This window comes from Desmodus rotundus, chromosome 8 (genome assembly GCF_022682495.2).
Source record: "Desmodus rotundus isolate HL8 chromosome 8, HLdesRot8A.1, whole genome shotgun sequence".
Lineage (NCBI taxonomy): Eukaryota > Metazoa > Chordata > Mammalia > Chiroptera > Phyllostomidae > Desmodus > Desmodus rotundus.
This window is the reverse complement of record NC_071394.1, coordinates 129,033,682-129,060,475: the sequence shown is the minus strand read 5'-3', so window position 1 is coordinate 129,060,475 and position 26,794 is coordinate 129,033,682. Positions and strand designations below refer to the sequence as shown.

Below are 26,794 nucleotides of genomic sequence, written 5' to 3'. Positions count from 1 at the left end.
CATTATTATTCACCTCCCACCTGCCGATTGCTGGAGGAGCAGCTCCGATGTTGACCCCCAGCAGGCTGGGGTGCTTTGGGCCTTGGGCCCACCCTCAGAACCGGGAACCCTACAGATCCAGAGCCTCGTGGGGCTCTTGCTGGGAGGGGCCATAGGTGAGCAAGGACCAATGCCGATGCAGCGGAGGTCAGAAGGCCAGCCTTAGACGCGCACAGGTGTCCGGCCTGGGAGATGACAGGGCAGGAAGGGAAACGCGAGAGCCACTGGCAGGGATGGCTGGCCCGGGGGCCCCTCAAGCAGACCCTCCCCAGTGGGTGGCGGTGTCTGGGGGACCGGGTGTGCTGGGCCACCCCACCCTCCCCAGGCTTGCCCTGGCCAGGCACACAGGGATTCCCCCAGAGCCTGAGTCACTTGCTGCAGCTCTCCGTTCGTGCCCCACTTCCTCATGCCACCCATCACGGGCCAGGCTAGGGAAAGCCACACTGACCGGCCAGGAACATGGGGTCACCCTTGGGGTATGGGGTCAGAGCGGACTTGGCTGGACTGGGCTGGGGTTAGTGGACCTAACAGTGGCCTCGGGCATAACATCCCTCCTCTGCACTTGCATGTCTGTATCTGTGGGGTGATGGGGATAAGACTGTCACCCCAGGGCCGAGGGAGGGGGTGTGAGCAAACCTTTGGGGGGGGCTGGCTCTCCCAGACAGGATGGCTCAGCCCAGGAGGGGCGGGGTGTCACTCTTTTCGTAAAGATCATTGTCTTTCCATCCAAGAAGCAGGGTGAGCCCCATGAGGAAATCTGAAAGGGAATACGATCACATATGTCCCCACTGTCCTCTGAAACGGCCGCTGCTCCCAGGGGGCTCCACTCCTCCGCAGGCTCCTAGATGCAGCTGAGGCCTCACTGTGTGCCATTTACCATATACATTTCCCCAGAGCTTTTTATCCAACACAAGTACCCCAGCTCCCCACCACTGCCACCCGCACCCCAAACACACCATCAAACACTGTCACACAGGCTTTGAGGTCACACTGACTTAAAATACCAGGCTGTCCTGGAAGCCCCAGTGCAGTTTTAAGCTTTAATAACCTCCGAAGTATAAAGCGACGCGTTTACGAGAAACACCATTTGAAAGTTGCATTATTTAAATGTCTTTGGCAAATGTTGACTAAAAAAAAGGTATTATCCAAAATTCACTAGATTAGCAGAGAGAAAGTTTAAGTAATTAAACTTTGAAATTATGTTTCTTGTAAATTGGTAGCTTCATGCTATATAACTTCTAAAGGTTTTGATGCTTTAATGCTTAGAACTAAGACTCCTGAGGCGGAATCCCTTTGACAGCTGGGAGTCCTCAGTTGGCTATTTCACCTCTCGGAGCTTCAGCTGTCACCTGTAAAACGGGCGTGACTGCAGGATCGAGGGGCCTGCACACCACCGGCCTTCGGTAAGTGCTGGTCACTGTGGTTGTCGCTGCCATTTCGCTGCACACAGCGGGATTCTACACTGGAAAGAAACCCCATGATACCTTGTTCCACGAACACCCCGTCATCTCCCAGAGTAAACACCATGCCGAGAGGAGCATCATGAGAGCTCAAGGCTTATTCATCTTTTTACTCCTCTCCCCTGTTCACTCATGACAAAATGAGGCCCAGAGAGGGGTTGTGTTCTGCCTCAGGACACTCAAGAACCGGGGCTTCAGACTTGGTCCTCAGCCCCTAACCCCGAGCTCTGCCCACCGTCCGCTACTGTTTCTACTTCTCACACAGTTCCTCTGTCCCCTTGCACCCTGCTCCCAGTCAGGCCCGTCAGGTCTGGGGTGGGGGAGCTCTGGACTCCCAGGTCCCCCAGCCTGGCTTTCCTGGAAGACGGTGTCCCCTCCATGCCTGGTAGCATGAAAGCTGGCCTGCGGAACACTGCTTGTCCCTTGTGTGCTATTTTTAGCTCTTGTGGGTTTCCTGCAGGAACCCAGTCCAGCTTCCAGCGCCTCTGGGTTGGAAGCCATGAGCAGAGTCAGTCGGCAGGGGCAGGGGACACTGTGGAGAGTTCTCTCTTGGGGCCCGAAACTCCAGGGCTTAAGCTTTGGCTCTGAGGGAACAGGGAGGAGGAAGCAGGGATCCCCTCAGTCAGGGTCAGGGTGGGCTCTGGGGCACCTTGAACTTAGCCTGGACTGGGGGTGGGGGCTGGGCAGCCTGGGCCTGTGACAAGCGGCTGGGGCCTGCTGGGAGCTGGCAATCTCTGACCTTGCTGGCCCCACGCCCGGCTCAGAATAGCTCTGGGGCTGGGCCGGGCCTGGGTGGTACCTGCGAGTGCACAGGCACAAGCCTGTGTCCCAAGGCATTTGTGTGCACAAGAGTACACATGCACTTGCCTCTGTGTGTCTGGGGGTGCGTCTCAGCGTGCATTTCATGGAGCAGTGTGTAAGCCTGCATCCGTGTGGACACGTACATGGTCTGCACACGTGTGCCCATGTGCAGGGCTGCCCCTGACTTGTGCAACATTGAGGCCCTGCCAGTGAGTCCCATAGTAAATGGGTCAGTCTGGCACAAGTGAGTGTATGCTGGGGGTGCGGGGGTGGGGCGGGATTGGCTGTGTTGCAGGTGGCCCAGGGTAGGTGGACCCAGTGGAGCTTGTCCTTTGGGCACTACCTGGGCCACTACAAATTACCTGGCCCCAAGCCAAGGACGAGCTGGAAGAGAGGCTGGGCAGGTCGTAACCCATTTGGCAGATAATAAAACTGGACTTGGCAATGCCCGTGAGGTCACCCAGAGGGTGGGGAGTGGGTGAGCGAAGACTGGCCCCCAGTCTTCCAATTCCCTTAGATGTGGCTAAACAGGAAGTCTGAACTCTGGGGAGGAAGCTGATGGGACCCTTCCCTTCCTGCTTGAGCCTGGGCAGCATTGCCTTTCCTTGGCTACAGGTACAGATAAGGAAACTGAGGCCCGGAGAGGGGAAGGGCTGTCACAGAGACACCCAGCACTAGATGAGATCCCTCCTGCTTAGGGTTCTGCCTACCCCATTTGTCACCAGTGGTGAGACCACAGGTTCCTGGATGACCTTGCTTTCTCCCCATGTGGCCACGGACACTCTCCAGCCCTTGGCCCTTCCTCCCAAGCCCAAAAGACCCCCTTGCCTGCCCACTCTCACGTGCCAGGAGACCCACAGACCTCCCAAGCCCCTGCCCATCTGCTAAGGAACCCCTGGAACTGGCCATGCACCTCCTCCACCAGGATGTCTCTTCAGCCTGGCAGGATGGGACATGCCTGCCACCACCTCACACTTCGGTAGGGGGTTGGTGGGTCACCCTTTTTTCTCTTGCACTGCCTGCCGCTGGACAGCCCTTTTTGCCTCAGTGTTTTCAGCAGTGGAAGAGGCAGAGGTGGCCCAGTGAGTCTGGTCACCCCCTGGAAACTGTGAGCTACAGGAAGAGGTGGGAAGCTGGCCTAGCAGCCAGAGGGGGACCAGGTCAGACAGTAGGCTCCTTTGTTACAAGCATCGACCCTGGTCCCTCCCCCTCCCAGAGGTCCTCGGGACTAGGCTTACGCCACCCTTCTCAAGGTCACAGGCCCTGGTGTGGACAACCACTGGCTTCATGCTCTACCAGGCCATGTGGAGACCCAGGAGTGGGGGGAGGAGGACTTCCCCAAGGTCACAGACAAGAGTGGAGGCTGGCCATGGCCGCCTGGTCCAAGGGGTGGCGGGGCAGCCTCAATTTACCCCACTCACGGTCTCAGGTTTCACAAAACCCACCCAGGGCTCTGCTTGCGAAGGTCTCCGTGACTCGGTGAAGGTTGAGGTCGTGGGCTGCACCCTAAGCCAGTAGAACATCAGGATGGGGAGGGGGCTGAGCGGGGACCGGGAAGGCCCTGCTGGGAGGAGAAAACCGAGGCCCCTTCTGGCTTTACTCGGAGCCCTGGCCCCTGGAAGTGAGAACAGCCTGGGCTTGAGTGGCTTGAGTGACAGTGAGTTGGTGGGGGGCGGAAGGGTCAAGTTCACCCCCTTCCTCTTGCTGTCTTCCTCGTTGGGTCCCAGGAGCCTTTGGACCCGGAAGGACACCAGAGGGAGACCTCAGCAGAGACCTAGGACGCAGGGCGGACTGACGCCACGTCCCACCTCTTCCTAGTTGGGCCTCACACGCAGGGCCCTTCCAGCCGGTGAGAGCAACCCCTGGGGGGGCGTGGCGAATCGCGGTGGGGCGTGGCGAGGGCGTGGCGCGGAGGGGCGTGGCGGGCGGCGGCGTGCGGGAGGCGGTGAGCATACCGCCGCCCTGCTCGCCCCGCATGGGTCCCGGCGCCACGCAGGTAAGAGCGGTGGAGGTGCGCGCCTGTGGGCGGGCTCTTCTGCTCCGCGCTCGCCTCTCTCCAGTGGGACTTTCGCCTCCGCGCCCCCTCGGGCCGACGCGTCGCAGCCCCTCTACGGCTGGTCGGTCCCGGCGACATCAGTTTGTCCGAAGGTCCCCTCCGACCCCGCGGAGTTAAAGCTTTGTCCTCCCTGTCCTGTGGTCACCCGGCTCGGTCGGGTTTAGGAGCAGCTTCGGGGCAGCCTTTCCCCCTCCCGTCCCCCCTCCCAACTCCCGGGGCCCGGCTCGGCAGGGGAGCGCATCGCCCTGGGGCTTGGTCTGGGCCGCGGTGCAGGGTCCTGGCCTCACCTAGCCTGAGAGACTGCCGGGAGGAGGGGACGCTGGCTGGCGTTGCCTGCGGTGAGAACCGCGTGGGCTCGTGCCTGGGGGTTGAACAGGAGCCCATGTTTGGGAAACTCCAGTGTCTGCGTGTGCCTGGGCAGGGAGAGGAGGGGAAGTTGTGAAGTATGCGACCCGACTGGCAGCCTCTAGGACAAGAAGCTTGGAAGCACGGAGGGGCAGAGCAGGGATGCTGGGGAGAGGGAAGGGGGAGAGGGGGCCCAGGCCCCGCCCTTGATCAGCCCCAGCCTAGCTGTTTACCTCTGGGCTGCTGGTTCATCAAGGGGACTCCAGGGCAGCCCAGGAAAAGTTCTCCACAGCAAGTAGAACTTCCTTGCCTGTCCAGACCAGGAAATACCAGAATGGGTGCCTTGACAGGGTGTGGCTGAGGGGTCAGAGGAGCCCGGCTTTGGAGAGGGCAGGGGAGGCCCCAGTGACCTTGCCTGAGAGGGACCCATTGTGGCCAGAAGCCAGGAATGCAGGGGAGAGAGCAGGCCTTGCTGCTGGTTAGACTGACCCAGGACAGGCGGCTGACGCACCTGGGCGTGCCTAGACCTGCCAGCCCCGTGCTTACCCCACCCTTGGGGAGCCTTAAGGCTGCCTGGGGAGGTAGGAGTCTGGGCCCTGTCAGGACCTTGCTGTGGGCCCTCAGGTGAGTTGCCCAGCTTCTCAGAACCAACTAGCTCAGGTGAGCTTGGTGGGACTGGGAGCCAGAGGCCTACAGCTAGCGTTTCTGGGCTCTCCTCTTCCTTTCTGGGCATCAGTTTCCCCATCCGTACATCATGTGCAGCCTACTACTAGGGAACCTTAGACCTGGATGGAGGGAGAGGGTAAGACGTAAGACGGCCATCGGAGTGGGGCTGGGTGAGAGAGGGGAGGACTCCTGCTGGGTCCCTCTTCTGTTAAAGTTTAGCACCTCCCCTGTTCCTCCCCTGCAGACACATGCAAACTCATACATACTCCTGCAGGGCCTCACCCCTGCCTCACACCCTCCTCACCTCTGGGATGAAGCCCAAAGCTGACTAACCTGGGAGCCACCAGACCAGGCCCTCAGCCTCAACCGCAGCCTTCCCCCACCCATGCCTCACCAGCCTTGTCTAACCTCTGGCCTTTCCTCTGGTCTGTGTGACTCAGTTTCCTAGCATTAGAGACCCCTTTGGGGCCACAGACCTGGATGGCCCCAGGGCCCCAGAGTAGCGTCTGCAAGCCAGGTTTGTGAGACTCATGCCGAGGGGCCCCAGGCAGCTCTGCGAGGTGAGGGAGGCCGAGGGCCAGGTCCCCAAACCCGGAGCCACTCCCCTTCCTCCCGTTTATCCTTTTTAGGGAGAACTGAGTACTTGAGAAGCTCTCATCTAGTCAGACCCCTGTCTTATAGAGGAGGTGACTGAGGGCCACAGAGGAGCAGGGCCCTGGATGAGAGAGGGCATGGCCGGGCTGAACAGCTGGGGAGGGGGCCCGGCGGCCCTGTGGGAGCAGCTGAGGTATGGGCCATAGCTGCAGGATAGGGGAGCAGCTGCCAGATACAGAGAGGGGGGCAGAGAGCTCCGTATCCTGAGTGTGGCATTGGTGGACGGGGTTGCTGCCAGGCCCCCAGGTGAGTGTGGGGGTGCTGGTGTTTAAGGCTCCCAGCAGTGAGGTGTTTACTGCAGGTCGCTGGCTCACCCTGATCTGGCTCCCAGTCAGCACCTCCCATCCTGGTTGCACCCTCCTTCCTCCACCTTTAGCCACTGTCCTCACCTCGCAGCCCAGACCCCAGCTGCCTGCCAGCTGAGGGCGGAAAGGTCACCGCCCAAAGGGCCTCTCCATTCCAACAGTTTCTGGAGATATGGGTGAGGGTCACATGGGCCTGAGCTGTATTTGCCGCACCCCTGACTCCTTGGCTGGGCTCTGCTGGCCTGCCTGAGCTGACCTGGAGCAACCTGCCTGCCTTCTCTGGGGGTTGGGTGGGGGTTCTTGGGGCTGCTGCAGGGGCCTGCAGAGAGAGAAGGCTGCAGCTGGGCGTCCAGCCACTTCCTCTTCCTGTCCCTCCCCACAGGCCTTGCCCTCCCAAAGCAGCAGGAGCAGGAAAGGTGGGGCGGGAATGCCTGGGCCCACCCTGGCCCTTGGCCACAGTTCCGAGGCGCCCACGCCACTCTGCCCCAGGACCAATGTCCTGGGAGTTGTAGGCTCCTTGGGGATGGATGTAGAGGGATGGGACCCCTTTCTTCCTGCCCTTTCCCATCACTGGCTGCCTGCATTGTGTCTCTTGCCCCACCCAGGTCAGCTACGTCCTCAGAGCGTCAGCGCCAGGGAAGGGCAGAGCTGGGCAGATGACCTCCTTTGCCAGGTGAGGGCACCAAGGTCTGGTGAGAGAGGGCTGTGTCCACTGGGAGGCTGTGGCCTGGCTGTGGGGCTCGGATTGAGCCCAGGCCCCATGCTGCCCCTTCCTCCAGTCGGGAGGCTGCATTCCCAGGTGATCCCTGCCTGCTTGGAAGGTCCTTTTTTCCAGGGCAGGAAGTCCAAAGGCTCGAGCCCACCTGCCCACGCCCATGTCTTGAGTAGAACCCAATCAGCAGGGTCAGGCAGGTTGAGGGGCATGGAGAGTGGGGCCCCCACGCACCCTGACCTCATTGTCTCACTGCTCAGCACCGTGTCCTCTGCGGCTGTCCCCACGCCTGACTGACACCACTCCCTCGCTCTGAGTTCCTCCATGGCCACTTGAGGTGCTTTTGGTGGGCCACCTGCAGAGCCTGTGCCTGTGAGACGCTGCTCTCATGGTCCCCCACCTGCATGCCTTGTCCTCCTCTCTGCCTTTTTACTTCTTGCCCATCCCCCGTGGCTCCAGTAGAACCCCCCAGTCCCCCAGATGTCTCCTTACTTACCCAGCCCTGTTGGGAAACAGGGAGGCCTGAACCATGGCCTAGAGAAAGGCTGGGCTCCTCGGACAGCGTGTCCTTGTTTCCAGAGACTTAGTGGAGAGAGGGCTCAGTCAGAGCCCTCCAGATGTCACTCTGAGTCCTGGAGCCAGGGCGGGTGATTGAGCCTGGGAGCAAGCAGGCCAGGGATGCTTCCCTGGCGGTTGTGAGCCCTGCCCCCCACTCCTTCAGGCTGTCTGCAGCCTGGCCCAGGTGGAGGGTGGGCAGGGGACAGTGGCCAGTCTGGGAACTCTCTCTGAGGTGACCCGGCTTCACTGCTCCATTCTGATGGGGGGCGGTCACGGGTCTCGCTTCTGGCACACACCCAAGAGGATGGGCACTGAGCCCGCAGCTCAGTGCTGTCTCGCTGCAATCCGGACGCGTTCACAGGCCCTGAGGCCGGCCCCTGGCCATGTGCAGCCCTGAGGAGGCGGCCCTGCTGCAGCTGGAGGAGGTCTTCTCGGCCACCCTTGCTCGAATCAACAGCCGGGTCCTCCTGCCCCTGCTGGAGGCTGGTGAGTCTCAGGTCTCCGATGGGGAGGATGGGGGATGCAGAAACTGTCCCAGGGACCTGGTTTTTACCTTGTCGGGCCCTCGGAGCTGCAGCTTCTGGGCACTGGGGTCCTGGCCCCCAGTGGCTGGCTGCTTCTTCTCCGGGGGACCCTGAGGGGCCAGGCCGTGAACCCCATCCTAATCCAGACCCAGCTGTGCCCAGAGATGAAATTCCGCCTCTTCCGGAGCACAAGCCTGGATTCTCTGGCTGAGTTCTTATCTTGCTGACCCCTGGGCGAGGCAGGGAGGCACGGTTACCTCCAGCTTAGTCTCACTTGCGAAGTGACCTAGGGCAGGTGCCTTCCTCTGGGGTGGGCAGGGCAGTGCTCTATCTTGCATCTGTGAGTGGCAGGGACTGCAGGGCCCCACAGCCTCCACATTCTGGGTCCCAGGAAGCTGACTTGGGCCATCAATGTGCTGGGTACCCTGAGGTCATTGGGCTGTTCCTGTTCAGTAGGAGGTGGATAGTGCCTCTACTTATGCCTCAGAGTGCTACTCACCACCCCACCCTGCCCGCTCAAGGGGCACATAGGCTCTCAGTCTCGCCCCAAGGAGCCCAGGGTTGCAGAACCCTGGCTGCATCTCCGGGCTGTGGGGTGCTGCTGGCCCTGAGGTGGCCACTTGGGGCCTGTGTGCGCTCCATGGAAGGTGGGGCAGCCTCACACCCCTCACAGTGTGGCTGTGGCCCTGCCCCAGAGCCCTCAGACCCCCAGGGCAGAGAGTGCCAGCGACTCCTGCAGCAGCTGCAGAGGAGCTCCCAGCAGCTCTGGGAAGTGACGGAGAAGAGCCTGTACTCGCTGCGGGAGAGGCTGCGCCACCCAGACGCCATGGGCCTGGAGTCCGTGCTGCTGCTGTGCGAGCCCGACTACGTCCTGCAGGCCCACATGGAGTAAGACCGCGAGGAGGGTGGTCAGAGTACCACCTGGTCCCGGGCTCACATGGGCCAGGGCTGGGCAGAGGTTTGGGCTGAGCCTGGGGTGGGGCTCACCTGGGGTGGGGCTCACCTGGGGTGGAGCTCACCTGAGGTCAGCCACGCCTTGGGAGGGACACATCTGGGCTTGGCCTCCCGTGGGCTTGGGCATCAGCCTGGTGTCGGCTCAGACACCCCAGACCTGAGCCTCAGGGCCCCGCAAGGAAGAAAAAGTCTGTGAGTTAGAACTGCCTTACTGGGTCAGGCAGGACTGAGGGCACCTGTGCCTCAAGCCAGGGCTGCAGCCACTTGGTGAGTGGGATCTGGACACCCCAGAAGGGCAAGGGCAGAGTCTGGAGTGGGGTGCTGGGCCTGCAGAGTAACCCCTGTGTTGCCCGCAGGTACATCGAGTCCTACACCAGCTGTGTGGTTGTGCAGGCCTTTCAGAAGGCAGCAAAGCGGAGGAGGTGAGGGCGGGGCCAGCCTCTGGGTAGGCGGGGTGGCTGGGAGGGCGGGGCTGCAGAGGCCCTGCCCCAGAGCCCTGAGTGTCACAGCCCTGCCAGTGACTCATCCTGAGCTCTCCGGGCTCTCAGAGGGAGGCAAACCTGCTGAGAGCAGACTCCCAACTCCACTAGCCAGGGTGACCCTGGGGCGGGGAGGGGAGCACTCCTGCTTGGGGTGGATGGTTGTAATCACTAACCCATTGAAACCCTGAGATATTGCCATTGAATCTCCAAGAGGGCCACTCAGGCTGTGCACTGACCTGCTAGGAGAGAGGTTTGGGCTCAGGCTGGGCAGGGAGGCGATGGTGGTGGGCATAGGGATGGAGGAGGGGCAGTGACAGTCGTGTGTGGCCCTCCTTCCACTCAGCGAGTACTGGCGGGGGCAGCGGAAGACACTGCGGCAGTTCCTGTGGGGGGTGAGCTCCGAGGGCTCTGTGGGCCCCGCGCTGGTCCAGGCCCTCCGCCAGCCTCTCACCCATCACGTGCAGCAGTATGTGCACCTCCTGCTGAGCCTGGGGGACACCATTGAGGATGTAAGTGGCCGGGCACTGCTCACCAGGCATGTGTCGCCTGTGGGGAAGCCAGGGGTGGGGAGACATAGGGCCCTGGCTCAGGACAGCTGCCGTCCTCAGGAACCGTGGTTTGAGAAGGACCTAGCCAGGTTTTGGGGACCTGGCTCTGTTCTGGGGGGGCTTTAAGGGACATGTATTTGCCCTGGGGTGGCTGAGGCTCTTGGCCCTGCCCTGGGGGAGCTGGCAGAGACCCAGGGAGCTGACGTAGAACCATATACTGGGTGTGAGGGCCCAGGGCACAGGCCCAGCTGGTGGGTCGTGGAACGGTCCCGACTCCCCGGCAAGCACCTGCGTCTTGGCAGCTCCCTGGAGGGGGAGCTGGTGGGGAGGAAAGGTGAACTTGGGCTTACATGCAGAGCTGGGGCAGCCCTCACCAAGTGGGGGAGGCTCTGATAAGCCCCCTGCCCTGGCTGCTCTGTCCCCCCGCAGTGCCACCCTGCCCGGGCGCTGGTGGTACACTCAGCCTCGCTCTTTGGGAACCTGCAGTCCTTCCTGAGGCAGGCGATGGACCAGGCTGTGGCCACGCAGGACCTCTGGCACACCCTGAGCAGCCGGCCAAGGGTGAGTCCCATTAGGCAGGGGCCTGCTGGGTTGCTCGAGCTGCTTGCTGTGCTCTCTGGGCCGCAGCGTCCCCCTCTGGAAGCTGGGTGGCGGTTGAACCAGGTGGTTGCACAGTCCCTCCATCTAGCCATCTTCACTCATTTGCTGAGCACCTCCTGGGCCTGGGCCTGGGCCCTGAGCTGCCTCTGGGCAGGAGCAATCAGCAGAACCGGCCCAGTCTCCTGGAATGTCACCACAAGGTTGCATCCCTACGTCCCTGCCCACCATGGCACCTGCAGGGGGGACAAATGCCTGCGCCCTGAGAGGGTGTGACAGGCTCCGGGCCCAGGGTAGAGAATCAGGAAAACAGGTTGGGGGGGTGGGGTGGGGGAGAGCAGTGGACAAGAATTGCCAGAGGGAGGCAGGCATTGCGGAACCCCAGGTGAGAGTTGACGGGCTTGGGTGGGGCCATAGCTCGAGGTGTGTCAAGGAGGCCACAGTGATGCTACCCTGTTGGGGTGGCTGGGAATGACCCTCCAGACCCTGGGGCCCCAGCACCGTCCCTCAGTGTCTGTCACTGACCTGGGGGTCCCCAGGAGGTGGTGGGAGTGGGGGGGGCATGTGGGGGGTGGAGGCAGGCAGTGAAGTGGCAGGCTGCATCCTGGATGGGTGCCTGAGCCCTGCACCGCCCCTCCCTCACCAGGATGCTCTGTGCACCCCTGCTCGCCGGCTCCTGCAGGACAGCCGGGACGTTCCCGTGATGGTCGCCCCGCTGCGGGCAGAGCGTGTGCTGCTCTTCGATGATGTCCTCGTCCTTCTGCAGGTTGGGGGGGGCAGACCAGAGGTCTGGGGGCCACAGTGGGGGCCCGGGGTCTGGCTGAAAAAGGTGGGAAAGAGACAAGGAGGTGGGAGTGAGAACGTGGGCTCGTGGGGGAGGTGGCGGGGCGGAAAGGCAGAGGGCTGGGTGGGGGCAGCAGGCAGGAGTGGTGCGGAGAGGCTGCTGGGGTCCCTGTAAATGTCTTCACCTCAGGTTCTCATCTGGAAAACAGGGTAATTGTGAACAGATGCCGGACAGCTCAGGTCTCTTCCTCAGATAGGAGAGGGGTCGTAGGTGGGGGGTCCTGGGTGGCCTGTGGAGGCTGAGGAGAGCTGGAGGACCTACCCAGGGCATGGGCAGGCTTCTAGAGAAGGCTCTCATGCAGCAGCAGGGCCTGGGCCCTCGGTGTACAGAAGCCAGGGAGAGCCAGGCCTGGGCTTGGGGTTGTGACGTGGCCGGTAACCTGACTGCGCTTTGTCCACTTGAACTCACATTGCCCTTGTGACGGCCACAGCACTGTCCTCTGTGCCCCCTGGAAGGTCAGTCTGGAACTCTCCTGCAGACAGGGGGAGATGCCACCTGGCCAGCCCAAACCTGTGCGCCCTGAAACCTGGTTTAGGGGCTTGCTCTGATTCGGTCTGAGCTCCCCTCCACTTCTGACTCCACACTCTGTGCTCCAGGTACACCGAAGAGATTCTGTCACTCATGTGCGCTGAGCCCTTTCCTACCTCTGGACCTTTGCACGTCCCCTCGTCTCTGCTGCACCCCCTCTTGTCCCTGGCCTGTGTCTGGTGCAACCTCCTCCCTCAGCACTGGGCCTGGTGCCTTCTCCCCCTCCTGTGGCAGTGGGGCAGGGGTCGGCTAGCCTGGGCCGGGCGGGAGGTTGCTGCACAAAATCTTCAGAGGAAGGGACATCCAGTCTGGCTTTCAGAGCAAGGGTGGTATTTCAGGTCGAAGGAGCATCAGATGAAGGAGAGGGTGGTGCTAGCTGGAGAAGGTTTGAGTGTGGAGAGGGTAGGCGAGGCACGTCAGCTGGGCGAGCTCTGCGGCCTCAGTTGGGGGGCTCAGCCGGGAGGCCTGTGTCCCCCCAGCAGCAGGACCCCTAGAGAGGTTTCCAGCAGAGGCTGATGCTGGAGCTGTGTTTCCAGAAGAGCCCTCTGGTGGTCATGATGGAGCAGGATTGGGAGTGGGGGAGGCTGATCCCCAGCTCCCCACCAGGCCCTTTGTTGGGAAGGGAGCTGGAGGAGCTGCCCTGGTGGAGGGACACAGGCCGGGTGGTGAGGGACCCAGTGCTGCGTGTGCCAGACCGAACAGTCTGGGGACACCAGGGTGCGCCAGCAGGCTGGCACCTGGGGCGAGGCTGGGCCTGAAGGGTCGGTGAGCGTCCAGACGGTCTGGGCTCTGGACAACACTTGTGCCCTGTCTTCTTCCAGGGCCACAATGTCCACACCTTTGACCTGAAGCTGGTGTGGGTGGATCCGGAACAGGACGGGTGAGCGACCTCCTCCAATGACACCCCAGGCCTTTCCTCCCTCAATCCCGTGAAGCCTGCCCACACCCCAAGGCTTCGACTTGGGCCCTCCTCAGCACCCTCCTGGACAGAACTGGGGCCTACTCGTCACTTCCGTCTGTCTAGGTGCCCGTTTCACCTCCTCACACCTGAGGAAGAGTTCTTTTTTTCCTCCAAGAACCCCCAGGACCAGGTGAGTGTGGGTGAACTATGACTTGGGGGTTGGGGCCTAGGCTCTAGCGTACCACCCTGGGGGTGCCGTGGGGCTGCCAGGCCTCGGGGACTATGGTCAGGGCGAGCCAGGGAGCCGGGGCCGCGCCTCTCAGAGCGGCACAGAGGCAGGTGTTTCTCTCTGTAGAGCCGGCACTGGGGCCCTGGTGGTCCCTGCCTGGGGTTCCATCTGGCCCCCCCAGGCAGGCCCTGAGACTACTGGCCAGGAGCTCTGGTCTGGATGGAGGGCCCTGGGGAGCAGCAGGGAGCAGGTGGCGCTTCCTCGAGTGGTAGGGGCGGGGCTGGAGGTGGGGGGTGGAGGGGGTCACACTGGAGTCACCCCAGAAGGCTTCCTGGAGGGGCATAGCAGTGACCTGTCCTGTGTTTCCCCTGTCCCCGTCAGGTGGTCTGGCGGTGGAAGGTTACCCAGGCTGTGTGCCAGGCCCTCCGTGGGAAGAAAGACTTCCCGGTGCTGGGGGCAGGCCTGGAGCCCTCCGAGACCCCCACCTGCCGCTCCGTGGCGTACACCTTCCTGTCAGAGGGTCGGCTCTGCCATGCCGCCTACGAGGGCGAGTGGTGCCGGGGCAGGCCTCATGGCAAGTGAGTGGCCGGGGCTCCCCCAGGGGCTGGGGGCAGGCAGGACCCATGGGGGCCTCATGGTCTCGGGACATGAGCCAAAGGCTCTCATTCCTGCAGTCACGTGGTCAGTTCTGTGTGTCCCCCTGAGTTTCTCTTTAGTTTCCTTGGACAAGACCTGGCCCACGGTGGGTGTGTGCCGGACACAGTCTCGACGTTGTGAGACAAGAGCGTGGGCCAGTGTCAGGCGGCCGGCCCGCAGGGCCTGCAGTCTGTTCCCGGAGGTGGGAGAGCAGTCCTCACGTGTGCCCACCACCGTGTGGCGGCGGGGGGGGGGGGGGGGGGGGGGGGGGCAGTTTGCAGACGTCCTGTCTTCGCCGGTCCTCACAGGAGTGCTCTGGGGGAGCCGTGTCACCCACTCTGTAGGTGTGGAAACAGGCCTGAGACTGGCATGACTTGCCCGAGGCCTTCAGGGCAGGGTATAGGGTGAGCCTGGCCGAAATTTCAGGTCCACCTGAACCCACCCGGTGCTGCAGCTGGGGAAACCAAGGCCCAGAAAGCAGAAGGGACTCGACAGGGTTCCGCTCACAGCACGTCTGTAGTTCTGACGTCCTGATTCTTTACTGTCAGAAAGGGCTTGAGGACACTTAGGAACAAAAAGGCAGATGAGACCACACCACATCAGAAGGGGAGAGGAGGGCAGTGGGAGCCCCGGTGATTAGCACTTGGCTTGGGCTTGAAGTTCAGCTCTGAGCTTCCTGTCAGTTAAGGGAAAAAGGAACCTGGACGTTTCCAGCACTCTCCCTACAGGGTGTGGGGACTGGGCCCCTCAAGGTTGCCGGGACCTGTGTGCCAGGGCAGAGGACTGAGAGCCCCTTCGGGGTCCTAGAGCTCAGAGAAGAGGGCTGGGGGGGTGCAGAGTCCAGTCTGAGTGGAGCCCTGGCCTCTGAGAGGGTCAGTGGCAGATGCTGGCGAGGGTCCCCTGCATGTAAAGATGGATCTGGTGGGCCTGATGCCTGTGGACCTCACCTGTGTTCCAGGGGAACGCTGAAGTGGCCGGACGGGCGGAATCACGTGGGCAGTTTCTGCCAGGGCCTGGAGCACGGGTAAGGCTGGGCCCAGGATGTGGGGTATGGGCAGGAGACTGGTTTCGCCCCTGCCAACGTCCCCAGCCTGGCCCCATCCTGATCCCCAAACCCCAGCAGGGACTTAGAGGCCACCTGGTCCAGCCCCTTCTTTGTACAAAAGGGAAACTGAGGCCCTTCAGAGAGTGGGCGGGCCATGGAGGGAGTGGTCCGGGGCCAGAAGGCGCTCCCAGGGTACATGGGGGCAGGATGTAGGGGCTGTCCTGAGAGGAGCTCTCAGAAAGAAGAGCTGGGCTGAGCACCTGTGAGTCTCCCGAGTGACAGACAGCCCCTGGAGGCAGGGACACTGCTGGGTCAGCACCGGGGCCACTGTTGACTCCCCTCCCCGCCCACCCACACGGACAGCTTTGGCATCTGCCTGGTGCCCCAGGCCACTGAGGACAAGTTTGACTGTTACAAGTGCCATTGGCGGGAAGGCAGCATGTGTGGCTATGGCATCTGTGAGTAAGTGACCCTTGGCCTGGTGGTAGGTGGGCTCCGGGTGCAGGCACGTCCCCTGGGCCGAGCTCTGGGAGGCAGGGCCAGCCTCTGGTGACCCTCCCCAGGCACGGCACTGACGAGGTGTACAAGGGCCACTTCCAGGAGGGCCTGCGGCATGGTTTTGGGGTCCTGGAGAGTGCCCTGCAGCTCCCTCAGTCCTGCAAGTACACGGGCCACTGGGAGAGGGGCCAGAGGAGCGGCTATGGCATCCAGGAGGACAGTGATAGGTGAGCACCCCATGGCCACCCCCAGGATCGGCGGAGGGGGGCAGAGAAGACCCTCACAGAGCAAACAGCCTCAATCAAAGCACAGGCTCTCTTTAGGCATGAGTCCATTCTGTTTGTCCCCCTCGGTTGTCTCTGGGCTCAGGAAGCTGCTGCAGCTCTTGCAGCTCCTCCTTGTGCTGTCTGAAAGGAGTTTTTGACCCCCTGATCTGGTGCCGTCTGAGGGCCCCAGCCTGTCTGGGCCCTCTGGGCTGTGAGACAAAGCTCGGGGTCCTGGCCCGGCATAGGCAGCTTCGCCAGCTCCTTTGACCTCATTCCTGCCCGGACGCCCATGCGCCCCTCCAGCCCTCTAAACTGCTGAACAACCCCACCGCTCTGTTGGACACTCCTGCCTCCATGGCTCTACACAGTGTGAATGGCACTCCCACTCCCTCTGTCCTTCCTGCCACCTCCCCCAGGAAGCCTGCCAAGATGTCCTCCCCCAGGCACGTGCCCTCCCTCCTCTATCCTCTTGGGGGTCCTGACTTAACCTGCCCCTCATCTGAGTTGAGTAGGTTCAGGTGATGTCATTGACCCTTATTTGTGCCCCTCCCCCCATACACACACATGCACACATGCGACAGCAGGGCACCAGAAGGGGCATGGGGACAATTCCGACTCAACTCTGGCCACTCTCCCTCCTCCCCAGGGGTGAGCGCTACATTGGCATGTGGCAGGCCGACCAACGCCACGGCCCGGGGGTCATGGTCACCCAGGCAGGAGTCTGCTACCAGGGGAACTTCCAGGCAGACAAGATGGTGGTGAGTGGGGTGACCCGCACATGTCCTGAGCTGCCCTGTCCCTGCACTCGGATTGGACTCTGGAGTCCGCCCTCCAGGGACTCTGAAGCTGAGCTGAGGCCAGCCAGGGGTGGATGAGGCAGGAAGCTGGGTTCCCAGGTGCTGGACAAAGCCAGAGCGTGGGCAGCACCTACCCTGGCCTTGGCCAAGTCCCTGCCTCTCCCAGCCTCGGCTTCCCCATCAGCAGCTCAGGCCAACTGCTGATGGGAAGGACTCAGTGAAATAGTAAGAACGGGGTGTGTGGGGACGGAGACCCAGCAGCCTGCACAGCCAACATGTGTGGGCCTGACTGGAGGCGCCGTCTGGGCTCAGCCTCCCAACTCGACCTTGTGGGGTCCTTCCCGTAGCCCTGCGAGTCGCGTCATTGTCCCTCACGTACGAATGACAGATGTGAGACTCAGAGAGGTCAGAGAACCTGCCTGCTGTCACATTCTAGTGAGCAGCAGAGCTGAGACTCCGACCCAGGTCCCCTGAGCCTGGGCACCTGGCCCTCAGCTCCTGCCCTGCCAGCACCCTGCGGGGGCCTTAGAACCTAGTGGAGCCCTGGCCTGATGGCCGTCACTGCTGTTGTGGCCTGTCTGTTTGTTTGTACTGCACTTTGTTCTGGGAGGGATTGAAGGAGGAAGAAAAGACAAGGATGGGCACGTAAAATAGGTTCAGAAGTAAGTGGAACAGAGATTGTGTCCTGTTTGGCTCTGAGCTCCCTGCCAGCCAGTGCAGCAGGGGTGTCTGATCTGCCCCACTGTCCCCTTCCAGAGTGTGACAGGGCCATGGGGGTGGTTCAGGAGAACACAGCACTTCCTGAGCCATAGGAGCCAAGGGAGGATTTCTGAGAGAGGCCCCTGGGGAGGAGGAGCCAGGGTCCCAGGGCACTTGTTCAGGGTAATCAGGGACGAGGTCCTCAGGGCGCATGCTCGGTGCACAGCAGGCCCAGGGCTGGCATGCCACCTCACACAGTCCTGGAAGATGAGATGGGGCTCAGAACCCTGTTCCCCATTAATCAGTGCCCACCTCCCCTCTCCCACCACCCCCTCCCCCCCATCTCCTGGCCCTTCAGAACCCACCACTCCTCTTCCTGACTTCCTTCCCTAGGGCCCAGGGATCCTCCTCTCTGAAGATGACTCCTTGTATGAGGGCACCTTCACCAGGGACCTGACCCTCCTGGGGAAGGTGAGGGCCAACCCCACTCCCTGCCAAGGCCAGGACTGGCGTCTGTACCCTGCCCCTGGGGCCCAGGGCTGAGGGTGCAGGCAGCGGGTGAGAAGGCAGGGAGGGCCTCTCCCATCTCCACGCATCCCAGGGGCCCTCCCTCTGCAGAGGTGTGATTCGGTCCTGGCAGGAGTGGAGAAGAGGGGGTGGGCTTGCTTTGGGCACAGCGGGTGCTGTTGGTCCCCTGCCTGTGTCCCCCCACAGGCCCCCTAGTTGGGACTCCACCCCATCGTCAGTGCCTTGGGCGGGTGCCCGCAGCGGCTGTCTTTCCTGCCAGGGCTGACCCAGCAGAAGGCAGTCGAGTCCCTGATGGGGCCTTTGGAAATGTGGGGGCTGTTTTGGTTCTGTTAGGAGTGACATTTGTTGGGTGGAGACCAGGAGTGCTGGGAATGGGGCAGCCCCATGCAGCAAAGAATTGCCCCTCTCCAGGGCCAGTAGTGCCCCATGCCCTTCCCAGGCCCCTGCCTACCTCTGGACATGCCCGCCCCAGCCCCACAGCGGAGGTTCTCCCACTCTGAGCTGTGAGTCCCTTTGTCTCCATTTTTGTCCCTGGCACCTCCCTCAGAGATGATCCTCTGGGAGATGGGCATGGCTCTTGCTGGGGGAGCTTCTGCAGGGGGCGGGGCTCCTGCAGTGGGGGGAGCTTGGGGAGCTCCCTCGGGGTCTGGAAGATTAAATGGGAGGAGGGAAGGCCACCCACCAGTCCCTACACTCTTGTCACCTGGGATAGACGGGCATGAGACCTGCCGTGATCAGATGGAAGGGCATCTGGACAGGTAGACATCCCTGCGCCTTCCTCCCGGCTTCCAGGGCAAGGTCACCTTCCCCAACGGCTTCACCCTGGAGGGCTCCTTTGGCATTGGGGCCGGGAGTGGACTGCACACCCAGGGCCTGTTGGACACAGCTGCCCTCCCGCCTGACCCAAGCAGCACCTGCAAGAGGTGAGAGCTTGTGGTCTGGCTGGGGTTTCTGGAGCCCATCTGGGGCATCTTTGTATCTCTGTTTCTACCCCGAGGACTCAGGTGTCATCAGAGACGCTTTTCTGTGCCTCCTCTTGGCTCTTAGGAGAGTTCAGAGAGCCCAGGGCACACCAGAGACTCTTGGAATCAAGGGCCATGTGACGATAATGCTGCATGCCACAAATTGAAGAAAAATATTACAAGTAGGCTTTGCTTAGGCCCTGCATTTTTTCTAGGAAGGGTACAAGACAGCTTACAAAACAAACAAACAGGCATAACGTAGAAAATAAAAATGTGAGTTGAGTTTAAAAGAAAGGAAGGTGCAGATAGGCCTTATAATGGCTGTGATTGAGCATTAGTCTAGCTCTGAGTTCCCTGGCAGGCAAGGCGAAGAAGGAAACTTGCTAAGTGGAAGAGGAAGACTTGGTTTTGCACTGATGAGGGTATCTCTGTGGGTGGGGCTTCTAACAGGGTGCAGAACCAGCCAGCATGTCAGATGTGGGGAAGGGTGCAGGTGACTTCCTGACCCGTGGTCCCTGAACGCTGAGCATGGTGGCCATCTCAGGGGCGGGGCCCAGTTCAGTGAGGTGCAGTGTAGGGAAATCTGTGATTGTGATGGGGGAGGGCAGTGCTTCATTGGACACACACAGAGCCAGACCCCCAGGCCAGCTGGCCAAGATGGGGTCAAGCTCAGCAGGGCACCAGGTGGGGTGGGAGGGAGAGCAGGGTCTCACGGCTGGGGAATTCTGGACTTCTGGGCACTGACCTCTCTTAGGCCAAAACCGCACTCTCTGGGCAGGGCCTCCCACTCTCCAGATCTTTCTGTCACCTTTCCAGGGCTCTGTGCGGCCCTTCCTTAACTCTCCACCAAAGTGTAGATTCTCTCTGTCCCTTCCCGGCTTCTCCTTTCTCTTCCTGGAGTGTTGGAGGTAGCCCCACCTATACCCCCAATCCATCCACCCTTCCTGGGCCCTGACTCGGCCATGCTGGCTACAGCCACCTCTCCAGGGGCCTGCCCCCCACAGCTCCATTTCTACCCCCTACCCCCCACTGCCTCTATCGCAGGCAGCTGGGCCTGGGGGCCTTCCCCGTGGAGAGCCGCTGGCAGGGTGTCTACGGCCCCTTCCAGGAGTTCGTGCGCGCAGGTTGCCCTGGGGACCTACTGGAGGCTCTGCTGGGCTTCCACGTGCAGAGCTCGAGGGAGCTGCACAAGTCGCAGGAGTACCTGTGCTGTGAGAGGTGAGGCCCAGGGCGGGTGTGTGCCTGTGCACCCAGGAGCACACCCAGAAGGCTTCCTGGAGGGGGTGGACCTGGGCTCAGACGTGGCTGAGAGATGTGTGTGCTTGTTGCCTCAGAACCCCACCGGACGACAGTGCAGGCAGAATGGAAGACATCCTGGAGGAGGTGCTGCGGCACCGTGAGCCCGAGGCCCTACAGCAGTACCTCAGGAAGGTGAGGGCCCTGGGGTGGGGCCCGCGGGGGTCCTCACTGCCCCTATTGCTGACCGAGGGGATAGGCCGTGGGCCCTGTCTCCTCAGGGGGCCGCAGGTTCCCATGTATGAAGTGGGAGCAGTCTTGGGGGCCTTGTCTGGGCCTGCTGGGCTCCAGCTCCCCCGCCCTGAGCATCACCCCTTTGTTGCCTACGTGCCCGCCAGGCTCTGAGCAGCTCGCTGCACCCCCTGGGGATGCTGCTCCGGACGCTGATGCTGACCTTCCAGGCCACGTATGCAGGCATTGGGGCCAACAAGCACCTGCAGGGGCTGGCCCAGGAGGAGGTGAAGCAGCACGCCCGGGAACTCTGGGCCGCCTACAGGTGAGCTCGGTGGCACTTGTGAACAGCCACTGCCCCATGACCCCGGGGAGTGGGCTCTGACCTTTCCCAGTGTTGGCTGTCCCCGGAGCCTTGGGCAGGAATGGTGCTTCTCCCAAGCTGAGGGTGGGTCAGCGTGCAGTGGGGGAGCTGAGGGTGGGGAGATGATGGCAAGGCCTGACCTGGCCCTGGGCAAGCCCCTGGCCCCAGGGGAACTTTAACCCCACCACAGGCTGAGCCTGACCCTGGCCACAGGCTGCATCTCCAGTCCTGGCGGAGCTGTGCCTGGTCAGTTGTTACACAGAGGGCCGGGGTACCGCCTGCCCTCTGCTGTGGGGCTCCTGTCTCCCCGCTGCACCCTGCTGCTCAGGCTCCACGGTTCTGGGGGGTGAGGCCACTTGCCCTTGGTGAGGGGCAGGTGGGGCTGTAGTTCTGTGGGAGGTGGCAGCCATACTGTCCCTCTCTCATCACCTTACAGGGGTCTGCTGCAGGTGGCTCTACAGCGGAAGGGCCAGGCCCCAGAGGGAGAGGAAGACACAGAGACAAGGTGGTTACCCCAGGCCCCACGGGGTCTGCGGGCTCCTCTCCTTCCACCCGGGGCACCTTGGCTCCCCGGGTCTCCCTCAGGGAAGGGGCGCCTCTGGGGAAGTGCTGGGAGTTGACGCCTTGGTCCAGCTTTGTTGAGTGTTTGAGGGTGAGAATAATCCCCGACCTCTGCTCCAGGGAGGGGGTTGGTGCACCATGTGACTCTTTGTTCAGAATGTGTTAGCGCAGCCTCATACCTGCAGCCCAGCAGGGGCTGACTCTGAGATCTCCCAGCAGGGCTTACTCTGCCTCCCTGAGTCCCCTGAGATCAAACCTGCATAGCTGCCTTCAGGTTCTAGGCCTAGGGGTGCTGGCAGGGTGTCCTCGGCCTGGAATCCGAAGATCAGAGAGACCTTGCTATCACTGTATTGCAGGAGGCCTGAGGAGGGGGTTAGACACTAGGGAGAACTTCCCCCGAGCCCCAGGAAGCACAGAAAACTGGGATGCAGGATTCGACTGTCCTGGAAGGGCTGCTGAGGGCTTTGCCGCCAGTCTCTTGTCCATTTGGGGCCCTGGTTTTGCTTTCAGTCACATGGGGATCAAAATTCTGCCCTACCTGCTATGTGGGGTCTCCAAGTCAAATGAGACAATGAGGTGGCCACAGGTATCCATCAACTGTGCTGTGACTGAGAACGGGCTCAGGAGGGTTTTCTTGGGAGCAGAGGAGGCTGGAGGCAGGGACACCCCCGTGGGACAGGGAGCAATGTAGGCTCATTGGAGGGCAGCTCAAGTAGCAATTACCACCCTCAGCCCGCCTCCCTGCAGACCCCAACCTGTCCTGGTCTCTGTCTTTCAGGGACCTGCAGGTGTATGGACTGGTGCTGCCTCTCATACTGCCCAGCTTCTACTCGGAGCTCTTCACTCTCTACCTGCTTCTTCATGAGAGAGAGGACAGCCTCTACAGCCAGGGCATCACCAACCTGAGCCTGTTCCCCGACACCAAGCTTCTGGAGTTCTTGGATGTGCAGAAGTAAGCCTTCCCCCAACACCACATTCCCCAGGGCTCTTTATAGCGGAGGATAAAAACTCAAATTGTCTTTAGCAAACAAAAGAGGGGATTAATTGGCCATGTACTCATGAATTTTTAGAGTTATGCTGGTGTCTACATTAAGGGATGGCTGGATCTAGGTGCTCAACTGCATGATAAAGGGAAGCAACTTTCTCTCTGTTGGTCTGTCTCTGGCTCCCCCTCATGATGACAAGCATGGTACCAGCCACTCAACATCTATATTTTCCCAGCTCAGTCCCCCCTGTCTCCACAGGGAGCTGGTGTATCCTTCCCAGCAGCTCCAGCAGAGCCCTGAAGTCCCTCCCTGGCTTGGGCTTAAGTGCACCCTGACTGCTGGCTGTGGCCCAGACTGGCCAGGCCTGTCTTGGTATCTACCGCTGGAGCTGGGCCAAGGTCACCTGTTGCTGGCACTTGGACTGGGAGTGGGGGAGGGGAGATCCTCAGGGGGAAACCGAGGCCTGTTCCAGGGGCAGGTCAGGCCTCCCTTCTGCGCTCATTTGCCACCATAGCGTTTCTCCTCAGCGTCCCTGTGGCCCATTAATACTCTGGGTGACATGGACGCTCTGCTCCCACAGCTGGTCTTTGTCGCTCGGTGACGGTGCCTCCCACCCACCCCCGGCACCCTGTTTCCCCTCCCACCATGAAGACTGTTCCCTGCATCTGACCAGTTACCAGCCCAGAGATCTGGTGGCCGGTGGCTTCCCAGGTGTCTTCCCTCTGGCTGCCACATTTCCTTCATGTTTTCAGGCCAGATGGAGGTCTGTCTTCTCCAGCAGTCCCTCTCAGCCTTGGGCTCCACGCACGCAGCCTGGGGTGCCATTGTGGACCCATTTCCTGTGCTCAGCCCTGCTGGGGGTTGTGGCGGTACAAGGGAGTTGCCCTCTGCCTCAGACCCTGTCCCTTCTTCTTGGAAAAGCTTTCTGTCTTATTTTTTACATTTCAGGCACCTGTGGCCCCTCAAGGACCTCTCGCTGACAATCCATCAGGTGAGAGGGCGGGTTCTTCCCTTGCCCTAGGGAGGGGGAGGCCTGAGCCCTAAGCTGGACCCCCAGATTCGCTCAAGCTTCTACATTGCAGGTCAGGGGCTGCAGAGGACCGGGGAGGGGCAGTGGTGTGTGAGGGCAGAGACACCAGGCTTCCCAAGGGTGGAGCCGGTGGCCCCAGGTGAGCAGGCTCAAACAAGGGCCCCATCACCCCTGTGCTGGCTGTGTCCCTGAGGGCCTGCTGATTGGTCTCCTTGCCTCAGTTTCCTCACCTGTGAAGAAACCCCTGCTGCAGGACTAGCACACCCCACAGGACGGTCGTGGGGAGGGGGGCTGGCCCTCCCCGGCACTGCTGCGCCGGCAGCCTCAGCAGCAGCCTCTGGGAGGCTGACAGGAAAGCAGGTTCTCAGACCCGCCCCAGACCTCCTGAGGCAGAAACTCGAGGATGACCAGGGGTCGGCGTCTCACCCCGTTCTTGGGTTCGAGAGCCATTGACACAGGCAGTCAGAACTGGGGGGCACCCAGTGACCCTTGGCTGTTATGACTCTTCTTTGTTCATTTTGATTCTCCCAGCCTCCTGCCGACTGTTTACCCCACTTTACAGTTGAGTAAATTGGGGCTCGCAGCGCAGCTGGGACTTGCCCTGGGCCACTCCACCCTCTGGGCAGGGCTGAGCTGAGGCCACTGATGGGGACAGGGTGGGTGGCCAAGGAGGAGGACGTGACAGAGCTGGGGGGACTGTGGCCTCACCCGCCTGCCCCCCTGCTGCACAGAGACACTCCCTGATCAAGGACAAGTGCTTCCTGTCAGCTACTGAGTGTCTGCAGAAGATCATGTGAGTCCGCGCCCTGGGCGGGGTGGGTGGGGGCAGGAGTGTTGGGGCCCCCCGCCATTGGGACTGAACCCGAGGGCATTGATGTGAGCCAGCCACCCCACTGCAGCACCACGGTGGACCCCCGGGAGAAGCTGGAGGTGCTGGAGAGGACGTACGGGGAGATCGAGGCCACCGTGTCCCGGGTGCTGGGCCAGGAGCACAAGCTGCCCATGGACGACCTGCTGCCACTGCTCATCTACGTGGTGTCGCGCGCCCGGTGAGCTGCAGCGGGCCGGGGCTGGAGCCCTGCCTGCCCAGCCCTTCCCACGGACACTGCTTTCCTCAGCGCAGGTGGAGGCACTGATGCCCAGAGAGGAGGGGTCCCAGGCTCCTACCCAGGGTCCTGTGGGTGTCAGAAGCAGAGCGGGGACCTAGTCGAAGATGTCCAGCCTCCCAGGCCAGGGCTCCTTCCCCTGCTGCTCAGTGCCTGGCCCCGAGGGCCCCTTCTCCTCTCACGGGGTGCTTGTTCTCCAGCATCCAGCACCTGGGAGCCGAGATCCACCTGATCCGTGACATGATGGACCCTGTCCACACGGGGGGCCTGTATGACTTCCTGCTCACGGCCTTGGAGGTGAGGGACAGAAATGCCCCGGCCACTGGGGCAGACGCCTTCCCCACCCTAGCCACTGTCGGGATGAGCTCACTCACATTCACAACTTGTGTGCCTCCATGGGAGGGGTCCCCACCAAGCTCTGGTCCTGCCCTTGTCAAAGGGGCTGGAAGACAGCCGCAGTGCCTGCCAGGTCTGGGGACGGGACCGCAGGGCCCTGAGTGTGTTCCAGCCCGCTCCCGAGCACGGTGGGAGAGGGGAGGCCCTATTTATTGCCTTGCAGACTGTGGTGAGAGCTTAGTTACAGTGGTCCAGGCCGGGCGGTGGGCTCTCCCTGGTGTCAGGCCTGGAAGCCTCTGCAGGTGGCGGGGAGCGGGCAGGGCAGGGGTATCAGCCTCACCTCTCTCCTTCCAGTCCTGTTATGAGCACCTCCAGAGGGACGACATGCATCGACTGCCCAGCCACTGGGACTCCAGGGAGCCCTGGTAGCAGGGATGGACCCTCTCTGGGACAATGCGTGGAGCTGAGAGGGGCCGCCGTGGACTTTCTGTGCAGCATGCGTGGCCCAGCCTGGCTCTCGGGGCCCAAAAGCAGAGGCAGGATGGACCGTCACAGGCAGCTCTTGGAGGCGACGAGTTTCTCACAGGGAGATGCTGCAGCATCCCCGTCCCGACTGGGATGAGGGTGAGGGGTGGCAGGTGTAGCCCCAGAGCTGGTGGTTTCCCTTCCCCTGCCACTGGAGCAGTCTCAGATGACCTTGACCTGCACTAGCTCTCGGGCTGGGGGCGAGGAGCCGCTGGCTTCCCCTTGCTGGAGCCTAGCTCCCAGGTCACTGAGCCTCAGGGTGGCAGTCTGCAAAACGGTCTCGATCGTCTGTAAAGGGTCTTTCACCCATCTTGCTGGAGTCCTTCTGGAAGTCCTTCTGGGCTGTCACTGAAATGCTGTCACTGTCGGTGTCATTCCCTGTTTCCCCATTCCTGCTTGGAGGCTCCAAGCTGCTAGTGACCCCTCTGCCTACCTGCCTTTGTCCTGGGACCTGCCTCCTTCCGCCTCTGCTCATGGGTGAAGCTTGGGGAAAGTGTGTTTATGCAGCTGCCGGCCCGACCTGCCACTCTGCCTTGTACTGAAGCAAGTTGGTCCCCATTTCGGGCTCCAGTAAACGAAGAACACACCTCAGCCGGTGAGGGAAGGGCTGAGGGAGGCTCTGAGAAAGCCCGATACACCTGAGCCAAAGGCTGGATCCTCACCAGGAGCCTTAGGGTTGGGAGTTCCTGGGGGGCACCCACGGACCCTCAGACATGGTGTGGGGCAGTGGGCCAGAGACCCGGCTGCCTCCCTGCACTGCCACTGTCAGAAAGGGAGGGCTGAAGCTTTCTCTAACCACTTTCCCCCTATGTGGCAGCCAGAACAAAGGGTCTTGGGCTCTGGTTTTTCCAAAAACCCCTGTGGCGTCCCCATCATGTTACTGGTAAGTGGCAGGTGGGTGCCTGCTCCCTGGCTGCCTCCAGGGACGCTGCTCGCGGCCTCTCCCTGGGCCTGTGTCAACAGCAGTGGGAGACGAGGGTGGAAGCAGGTCGGCTCCGGAAAGGTCAGACTGTGAAGGGCTCTGGACCCCAGGGCGGGTCTGCATTTAAGACTGGCCAGGGTGCATCTGTGCAAATAAGTTCTTTACGCTCGACCAGGACAGACAGGGACCTACAGGGCGATGGAGGCTGGGCCAGCCTTGGGCTGTAAACAGGCAAGAAGTTGATGTCACAGCCACAGGAGAAACAAGACAGCCGCCCTCTCTGTCTACTCCAGGGCTCAGGTTGACCTTGCCTGGGCACCTGCGGTGATGGTGATGCCAGTCTGGCCGGACATTTGCACGCACTGGTCTGCTGCAGGGCACCGAGCTCCTGCTGGAGGAAATGCCCTGTGGTGACCAGGTTACAGCCTTTGACCCAGTTGTGGTTGGTGGGGACGGTGTCCTGAAAGGAGCAGGGGCACAGGGTGGCCCCATGAAGCCTGCTGCAGGGATTGCCTCCATCCCTCAGTCACCAAGCCTCACCAGGGGCCTCTGGGGTGCCACCCCTGGGCCATGTATGGGTGATGGTCTGGAACATAGCAAGCAAGGTCCCAGCTCCGTCCAGGTGAGAAGGGCTGGCTTCCTCACCCCCAGAGGCACCAGCAGACCCCCTGTGCTTGCTGGGCAGAGAGAAAGGAAGCTGGAGAAATGGGGTCCATAGCGTCCACAAGCGGGAACTGGCGGCGTCTCGAGGGACCCTGGTCCTGACCAGGCCTCTGTTTATCCAGGCCACCCCCAATGGGCTGGGAGCCTGTGCTGGGCAGCACAGTCCCTTGCCCACGGTGAATGGTCTCTGAGCAGGGACC

General features: G+C 61.7%; 1 protein-coding gene across 3 annotated transcripts; it reads left to right on the top strand.

The window, feature by feature from the left end:
- The first annotated feature begins 4,220 nt into the window (after positions 1-4,220).
- ALS2CL (ALS2 C-terminal like) lies at positions 4,221-25,319 on the top strand. Of its 3 annotated transcripts, XM_053929858.1 has the most exons (27): positions 4,221-4,296; positions 6,932-6,999; positions 7,958-8,082; positions 8,816-9,008; positions 9,431-9,496; positions 9,900-10,065; positions 10,534-10,665; positions 11,348-11,467; positions 12,895-12,953; positions 13,098-13,164; positions 13,585-13,781; positions 14,798-14,863; positions 15,248-15,346; positions 15,448-15,609; positions 16,295-16,406; positions 17,538-17,615; positions 18,465-18,595; positions 19,679-19,852; positions 19,969-20,065; positions 20,269-20,426; positions 20,902-20,970; positions 21,805-21,978; positions 22,961-23,003; positions 23,774-23,835; positions 23,942-24,091; positions 24,349-24,445; positions 24,839-25,319. In XM_053929858.1, the coding sequence occupies exons 3-27, from the start codon at positions 7,980-7,982 to the stop codon at positions 24,911-24,913; spliced, it is 2,850 nt and encodes a 949-aa protein (XP_053785833.1). In that variant the 5' UTR covers positions 4,221-4,296; positions 6,932-6,999; positions 7,958-7,979; the 3' UTR covers positions 24,914-25,319. The 3 variants fall into 3 exon arrangements, 2 of the variants coding, with proteins under 2 accessions (XP_053785833.1, XP_053785834.1); XR_008427489.1 differs by lacking the exons at positions 24,349-24,445; positions 24,839-25,319 and adding an exon at positions 23,095-23,181 and having other exon boundaries at positions 23,942-24,013; XM_053929859.2 differs by lacking the exons at positions 23,774-23,835; positions 23,942-24,091; positions 24,349-24,445; positions 24,839-25,319 and adding an exon at positions 23,574-23,750.
- Positions 25,320-26,794: the final 1,475 nt, after the last annotated feature.